Source organism: Micropterus salmoides, unplaced genomic scaffold (assembly GCF_014851395.1).
Source record: "Micropterus salmoides isolate LMB-PRFRI ecotype aquatic unplaced genomic scaffold, ASM1485139v1 Ms_hic_scaffold_3488, whole genome shotgun sequence".
Lineage (NCBI taxonomy): Eukaryota > Metazoa > Chordata > Actinopteri > Centrarchiformes > Centrarchidae > Micropterus > Micropterus salmoides.
In genome coordinates, this window is record NW_024042804.1 from 1 (window position 1) to 8,224 (window position 8,224).

General features: G+C 39.7%; 1 protein-coding gene across 1 annotated transcript; it reads right to left on the bottom strand.

The window, feature by feature from the left end:
• Positions 1-4,117: 4,117 nt before the first annotated feature.
• Positions 4,118-7,898, bottom strand: LOC119884480 (AT-rich interactive domain-containing protein 5B-like; the record flags this gene model as incomplete). Its single annotated transcript, XM_038694883.1, has 3 exons — positions 7,878-7,898; positions 7,547-7,783; positions 4,118-4,225 (listed from the first exon to the last, which is right to left on the bottom strand). Coding segments are annotated over exons 1-3 (366 nt in total), but the record flags the coding sequence as incomplete, so codon positions are not given.
• Between the last annotated feature and the right edge of the window lie 326 nt (positions 7,899-8,224).

The following is an 8,224-nucleotide window of genomic DNA, read 5'->3' on the forward strand; positions in this document are numbered from 1 at the left end:
CTGATTTTTGTTTCTTGACCATACAAGAAAAGTAATTTTTCGTTAAGGCACCCTCAATCAGGCAACCAAGAAGTGCGTTAAATTTTGGTCTGTGGATTTAACGTGCTGCGCATGAATCTTGAGTTCCTTCAGTTCAAATTTGAGTCATGCTGAGGTCAAGCAGCAACCTCTGGTTCTGAAAAGTTAAGTTAAATGGCAGCTGCCATAACCTGCATTCTGTCTAAACGCCCAGCAGGGGCGACTCCTCTTGTTGCAACAAATACCAAACACACGTCTGATTGCAGTGGAGTCAACAGCAAAATGTTTCTACTTCTCAGCTGATTTATTCCCTCAGTAAACACTTTTCTAATGAGTTTATGAGTCTCAGTCGCTAGTTTTAAGATTTCTTCAACACAGCATGATGTTCATTTAGTAAATTATGGTCCCATTTAGAGGAACAGAGACCAAGAAGCAGGCGATGCTTTAGGGTGGGGCTACCTTGTGATTGACAAGTGCCTACCACAACCCTTTCACTGTGTGTTTTCACGTTCATGAATTTTAACATTTTGGTCGCCTAAAAATGTCTTGTCCATCTGTTGGTTGTACTAAAAAAAAAAAAAAAAGACATTGGAAGGAGTCAGCTGTTGATTTTTGCCTGGTAAGTACATTTTGTTTTAAGCTTCTTTTTGCTAGCCCAAATTAGCATCCCCATTAATATCACACTTGAGGTAAATTACAGATGCACCTTGTTGACCAAGCTAGCTAACTAGCTCCACTCTCTCCTCTGTACATAAAATCGAGGCTTCAAGATTGTGGTCCACACCCAACAGGTGACGTCACAGTGGCTACATCCACTTCTTTTAAGCAGTCTATGGCTGAAGTGTAACAGGTCCAAACAGGTGCGTTTACATACAAAGTCAATGCAAAGACACTGAAAGCTGCGATTTCCTGTCGGGCAGTGAGTTGAAAATCTATCAGCGTTGAGATCCTGACGTCACCGACGGCTTCAGAGCATGTGTAGAGAGGACCAAGCAGAGCGGAGAAGTTAAACGCCACTGGCCGACGAGGAGCTTCTAAGCTGCGGGGAAAAGCAGAAGACCGAGCCGGGAGCCGCTGCAGCTTTTGGACAAATAAACACCTGTAGTCTGTTTGGATTCTGCTCTGGCAACTATACTGTTTACCCGCGGGAGTTAACTGCTTTTATTAAATTAGCTTTTTACTTTAGTTTTTGGGATTAAAATGTTCTCCACTGGAGCTTCTCAGCAGCTTGCGTGCACCTGGCTCCACTGCTGTTGTTAGATGGCACTCAGTTCTGCTGGACTTCGACGAAAAAACCCCGACAAAACTGGACATTGCTTGGAGAAAAGAAAGCGAAGAAGTTGAACTACCTGGTGAGCTCAGAAAATGTGTGTCTGTAACTTTATTCCGGCTGTCGTCGTACTTTACTGTGAACAGGTTAGCATAGCCCCGATCGAGCTGAACTCCATTCAGAAAACAAACATTTTAAAAGTTGTTGTCCTGCCGTCTTGCTGACAGACCTGACAAAGCATGAATTCATATGTTTAACAAATCTGCATCATGTTGTAGTATTTCGGCATCAGTTAAATCCATTTATTTCAAATCAAAATCACAGCAAATGTTTGCTTACTGGGTTCTTATAGCTGTAGTAATCGCGAGATGTGTTTTCGTGTTATCGCGTTGTGTGTGTGAACACTTGGCAGTTGTCAAACAATAAAACCCCCGCGAAGAGAGCGTTGCGAGGATTAAATACACAGAAAGGCTATATCCTCACTGGCGTTCTAGCTGCGTATCACCATTGATCTCTGTCCAGAAATTTTCCATCCACTACTCGATACGAACGTCATGGTGGAATTGAAAGTAACACAGGAGTAACAAAAGGTGCCTGACGAATCAGGGAAGTCTATGCCATGACTCAACCAGACCCAGTCAGGAAGCCAAACATGACCGTCTGCGTCATCAGTTCCCAAGTCCTCCGTTTTCGCCTGTCCTCTCTAATTCGCTACCTTTGAGTTTTAAATACTAAAACGGGGACCGCTGCATTTTAAAATTCTTCAATTTAGGTGTTTGGATTCGCCATTTTAGTCTGGACGGCAGACGTAAACGCAGCAAAAGCACGATTTTAAAGAGCGGATGAAGCTCACTAATTAACACACCATGTCTCGTTTGCCTTACAAAAATCAAACCGTATCGGAAAAGCTGGTGTTTCAAAACACACATTATATTACAGATCATAGGATTCTTGTTCCTCTCCCAAGGATATTAAAACTGATTGATCCTACAGGTCTTTAAAAAAAAAAAAAAGATGGCTTTCAGATGACACAAATGAGACAAAGTATTTAGAAATAAACTCTTTATATTAAAAGGAAACTGGGCAAAATAAAACTACTTTCAGAGGGCTCATTTTTCCACCAGGAAAAATTAAACCTCTATATAGAGACTTGAAAAGTGGAATATCCAAGTTCAAAATGTGGAAAATTTGGTTTCAGACAAGTCATAGGATTTACATTTGGGTAATACATTAGTCTCATTTCCAAAGGGGGATTTTCATGTGAGGGCTGAGCTGCAGCCTGCACGTGAACTGTGTTAATCAAAAACACATACACATCTGAGCCTTATTTTCTTACTCTGGTCATGTGAAAATCACTGATTGTTCTTGTACTCAAAAGTAACTTAACCGATTCTCCTACCTAAAGAGAAGGGATTATTAATTAAAGCAGAGTATTTAATGACATCAGAGAGTAGATGTAAACTGTTTGTTCGTCAGTGCTCATTATTAAAAGCACAAGTTATTTCAGCATGAGGGGGGAAAGGCGATAGAAGGTCAGGTTAAGATAATTTTTGATCAACAAGAAGAGACTTTGACTGAAGGTTAAGCGGTTCTTGGCTGAAGATATTTGTGAGGCAGTGTTCCTGTCACAAGTTATTAATAGATGTTCTTAAAGCAGATTATATTAGGGAGACGTTCACTTCCATTACCAGACGACAGGACTTACAGAAGACATGTTATGTACTGTTATTTTATGCTTCACATTATGTAGAGTGAACATTTACTGAAAGTACTGTACGTAAGTACACTTTTGTTGTACTTCTAGCTTACTTAAACATTTGCATGTGATGCTACCTTACACTTCAGATTCAGATTAATAATACAAAATACCACCAACAAAGTAGGGCTGAACGATTAATCGTTTCAGAATATAAGACCGTTTTGCCGGTCTGATTTTGCCAACTTGTTCAGATTGTGCTTATTTGTTCAGTTGTCCTTTATGTTTGTACTACACACTTATATTGTTTCTTTTTGTCCGTTTTAACTGTGTTTATTGTTGATGTACCATCGGGAGTCTGCAAAAAGGTGTTTTATTTTGAAGATCAACCGGATTCTCTGTGCCGTTCTGTGTCTGACTTCCTGCCTGGTTCATCTGCTCTGTGCTGCTTGACGCGGCTTCCGTCAAAAGTAAGACTGGCAGTGAATCTTAAACTTTAGCAAAACAAAAAATAATAAATTAAAAAAGTCAATCAAACCGTAATATTTGGTAGAAAAATCACAATTAGATTAAATCGTTCAGCCCTACAACAAATCCATTCTGATGCGTTATTGTTAGGTTCATTCACATGCTAAACTAAGAGGTGTTTCAGTTATTTAGGCTACCCTCATTGTTAGAAATGGGATGAACAAAATATCAGGAACACCTTCCAGTATAATACAATGCAGTTCAACAGCACCACAAAACTACAACCTCCAAAAATGACCACATAAACCTCTCTAAAACGCTTTCAACAAAAACCGAATATGGACTTAATAAAGTGGCAACTAGGTGTCATGTGTAACTTTCAATTGTGATTAAAATGTGATATAGTCTAGTTCTTATTATTATAGTACACAATTATCATTAACTACATTCAATATTTATTTTGCCTCCAGTATGTCATATCCTGTGGTGGATATATGTAGTTTCTTGTGTTTGTTTGTTTTTTGGTGGTGTAAATGGAAAATGGTAACAAATGCCACATGTAATTTAAATTAAACAAAAAAATACCTCAATATAGTATTATTAAATAATAAACAACAAAAAAACCCCCCAAAAAAACAGAAATAGCCCCGTGACCTTTGACCTACCTCTCCGTGCTCCCTGGTCCGGCCCTTTGGCGTGTCCTCTGGCAGGAAGTAGAGTCTGGCGCTGGCCAGCAGGTGTTGCCGTGTCTGGTCCTCCCACAGTAAGGTCAACTGCAAATGTAGAAGAAGAATACAACGTTGTTTAAAAACACAGATGCCTTGAAGACCTTTGGCCGTCTTGCTGCATCACACATAACTCAGCCATTAAGCATAACTTACCAAACCTCAAATCATTTCTTATCTAAATGAATATTTGTAACCTTGAAGAAGATGTTGGAGACAGTGCTGCTGTGTTTCTGTGTGTGAGAGTGCTCTGTATTATGAATTAAAGCCAGACTGAGAGTCTACATCCATGCTAACAGCTCTGTGAGGCTGAGCTAAACGTTAGCGTGCTAATGTAAAGTGTTTTTTTTGCCCTCCCTATCACACAAAATTGTCAGATGACAATTGACAAAAACAAAAGATTGACAGATGAAATGGTTTACTCATACTCGCACCGTTTAATTTCAGTGTTTTTAATATTGTTTTCACTTAAATGCTTCAGTTTTAAATAAATTTGACTTTTTCCCCCATTAATAACATGAGCAACAATTAATATCCTATTGTAAATCACTCCTGTTTGGCTGCCAGACCGAAGTCAGGAAGCACAGCGGAGATTTGTTTCTCTCCAGGGCCGAAGTCGACACCAACTTTGGGGCATTCCAGTTGGCAAGCAACACACAGGAGCTCCGCTTTAGTCTTGAGAAGCTGCAGTCTTTATTCACCGGCCACTGTGTTTTATCATTGTTGACAAAATACCAGAAAATATCTTGATATCACTTTCTCAATATTACACACCTCTAGTTACATAACACTGAAATTGTTGTTCTGTCGGGAGATGCAGTGACTTGAACCAAACGGTGAGTGATAAAAGTATAAATAAAACGTATTTTGTTAAGCTAAGAGTAGAGGAAAAGTCTTCCAGGCTAATTCATTCAGCGCAAAATGCAGTGGGGTTATGGTAATAATGGTGACGAGCAAGTTATACCAGTTATAATAATCCCCGTCATGTTGGCTGGCGCTGAACATGCCACAGCCTGGCTGAGTCTGAGTTTGGACTTTAAGGGAGGGGCGGGAGCGCCTCGATGCAAAGGAAGGAGGGTGAGCTGCATTTATAACACAAGACAAAAGGTAAGCGAAACAATCTTTTTATCTTGGTCATCTTGTTTTCATTATGGTTGGAAGCCAAAATCATAATTGAAAATGAGATTCGATTAATCGTCCGGCCCTGCAGGTCGATGAGTTGGGAGTTACAGATAACATTATCTGAACTGAAGTGGACCAGATTGTGCAGATTTGTAGGTCAGACGTGATTCTTGGAGACGTTTCAACATTGCTGCTGCATCTTCTTTGTATGGTTTTATTATTCATCCAGAAGGAGTTTGACTGAGCACACAGGCTAAAAAAAAAAACCTGCCTCTCACCTTCAGTCACACTTGGCCACCATCCATTTTCCAGTGTGCAAATATTAAAATCTGCTCTTTATGTGGAGCAGAGAAATAAAACATACAAAAGGATTTCAATTTGTAAAGTAACCTTTCACTGCTACATGCTGTTAGCAATTATAATAATGTTGCCTGTAAAAAAAACCAAACAAAAAAACAAAACACCAGCCTCTTTGCACAAAATAGGCTGACTTTATCAGCAGGGGTTCTTCATGTACAGAAGCCCTATTTTTTTTTAAATACTCTGTTTTCCTGTGATGACGGGAATGATGGGTGAATGTTCATAAAGAACTTTGTTGAAGAGGATTATGAAAAAGATAAATAAGAGGATAAAACATACAATTCTTAGGCAATGAGTCCTGTGCTCTACCAACTGAGCTAAAAAGCACCTTGATGATGGCTGAATGTACTGCGGGTTTCTGCAAGTTAAATTTAGACTTCAAGACCTTTTAAAGACCATTATCAATGCAATTTAAGACCTATTTCACATCCATACTGTGGAAACATCAACACAAACCAAAAAAAAAAAAAAAAAAAAAAAAGATTTCTTCTCTTATACTGGCTCTTCATGTAGGCCTTCATTTCAGCCTCTGGCCCTTAAAAGCTGCCAACTATAAATAGCTGTAAAAACAATAATGTATGAAAGTGACAACGGAGGACAATGTGAAAAGGTGGCAGAGAATAACCAGCTGAACCTGAAGCTCCCCTCGGCTTTAACAGAGCTTTATCGTGAGTGTTTGATCAGCTGTCCAGCACACAACTGTAACTTTTTGGTTCACTTTCACTGATAAACTTGGGTGTCTGTTCAGTTAAGTATCTTTGACTTATTTAATACCCTATTTCTTTGGGTTTTCTTTTTAAAACTTTCCCTGTATGCGACAAAAATCCTCTGTACAGCCCTGCATCATACATCATGGGCCTCCACGCGCTGCTGACTTCACGTCACTGTTCAAGCTAATGTTCTACATATTAAATACGCACAGCTAGGTTTTTTTTTTTTTTTTAATTTTTTTTTTTAGAAAGGTTAAAAATACGGGAGATTTACGCCAAAAACGGGAGGGTTAACATGTATGATAATGTTTTCTAGGTTTCTGCAGATGCCATTTAAAAATCAGGGTTGGAGTTTGAAAGACACTGGTGTTTTCCAGGGAGGGAGGACCTACTCAAAGATGCTATCAGGATATATTACAGGAAGTGTAGTATTCAGTGTATTCAGTATAAGTTTTTCAGTATGTCGCAGTAGCAACAGTATCCACAGTTTCCTAACTCACAACCTAGCTGATGTTAATTTAGGGCTTAACACAATAATAATTATAACAATATAATCTTCCTCAAAAACAATATAAAAAATGTTGAATAAATCTTTGATTTAATTAATGAACAAATTAGAACTGACTTCTTTTATTATATATTTATTTGTTAAGGGAAAGGGACCGAATAAAGATTTGATCAATAGTTTTGAATGTTCAATCTCAGATTTGTGAAGTGATCCACTGTAAAAAAAAGTGGTTTTAAAGAAAAGTTTAAAACCACAATTAACCATCTTCTACTTTCACTCAGGAGCAAAAATCAGCCTTTAAACCTGAAAGAAATAATGATTTGACATTTATTGTGATAATTATCAATCGAATGCCCAGCCCTAAGTTACTAACATTACATGCTGTGTTGCTGGCTCTTCAGCTGCTAAATGCTCCACTTTATTCACCAGCTATTTGCTGTTTGGTCGTGTACAGAACATTCTTAGCGCTTTTTTTTAGCTGAAAACAGCTGCCTGCTGCACCTGAAAACTACACTGATGAGAAAAGTTTACTTGAACCAAAGTTTGTGGGTCAGAAATCAAAAACAAACAAACACATTAGACCTTGTCATGTGAGCCATTGTTATCATAAGCTAGCTACTTTAATCTAACGGAGCGCCAGATGAAAAGCCATGTGAGCAGGTATCTCACCTCTGCGATGCACACGGGATCTTGCGGTCCACAGCGGATGAAGTAAAACTCCCCGAGCTTCCACACCTGGGCGGGCCCATCGGGTTGAGTTCTGCTGCTCACCGACTTGTAGAAGGCATAGCTGCCTCGCTGGCAGGAGGGAGCACCCAACCACTGACAGAAAGACAAGAGAGCACAGGAACATGATGACGAGGAGTTGATGATCCCTGTGTGGATCCCAAGGCAGCCATACCGTGATCACTGTTAAGAGTTTGGCTTTTAATAAGCTCTGCAGAATTTGGAGACAGAAATAACATCTATGGTTGAGAGAAGTTTCAGAGAGATAGCACACCTCAATGTAGCTGGTTGTCATAGCGACGCCACACACAACTGCCGCAACGTAATATTCAATGAGATACACACACACACCAGCGACCCTCACAGCTTTCTCTTGATTTAAGTTAAAACGTTTCAGCATTCCTCATAATGTAAAGACAGATAAGCGGTATGAAAACCTTCCAGATGTGTTTTGGTTGTTGCTGCAGCGGTCTGTGTGACGGCGGGAGCAGAGGGCGCTGTGAGCGGGCGGCTGGCCGGCCTCACACGCTCCTCCCCGCCGCCACCTGCGGAGCTCCTCAACTCCGAAAAACTTTAAAGCACATTTTTGCTCCGCCATCACTTCTCGTAAAACTGTCAATA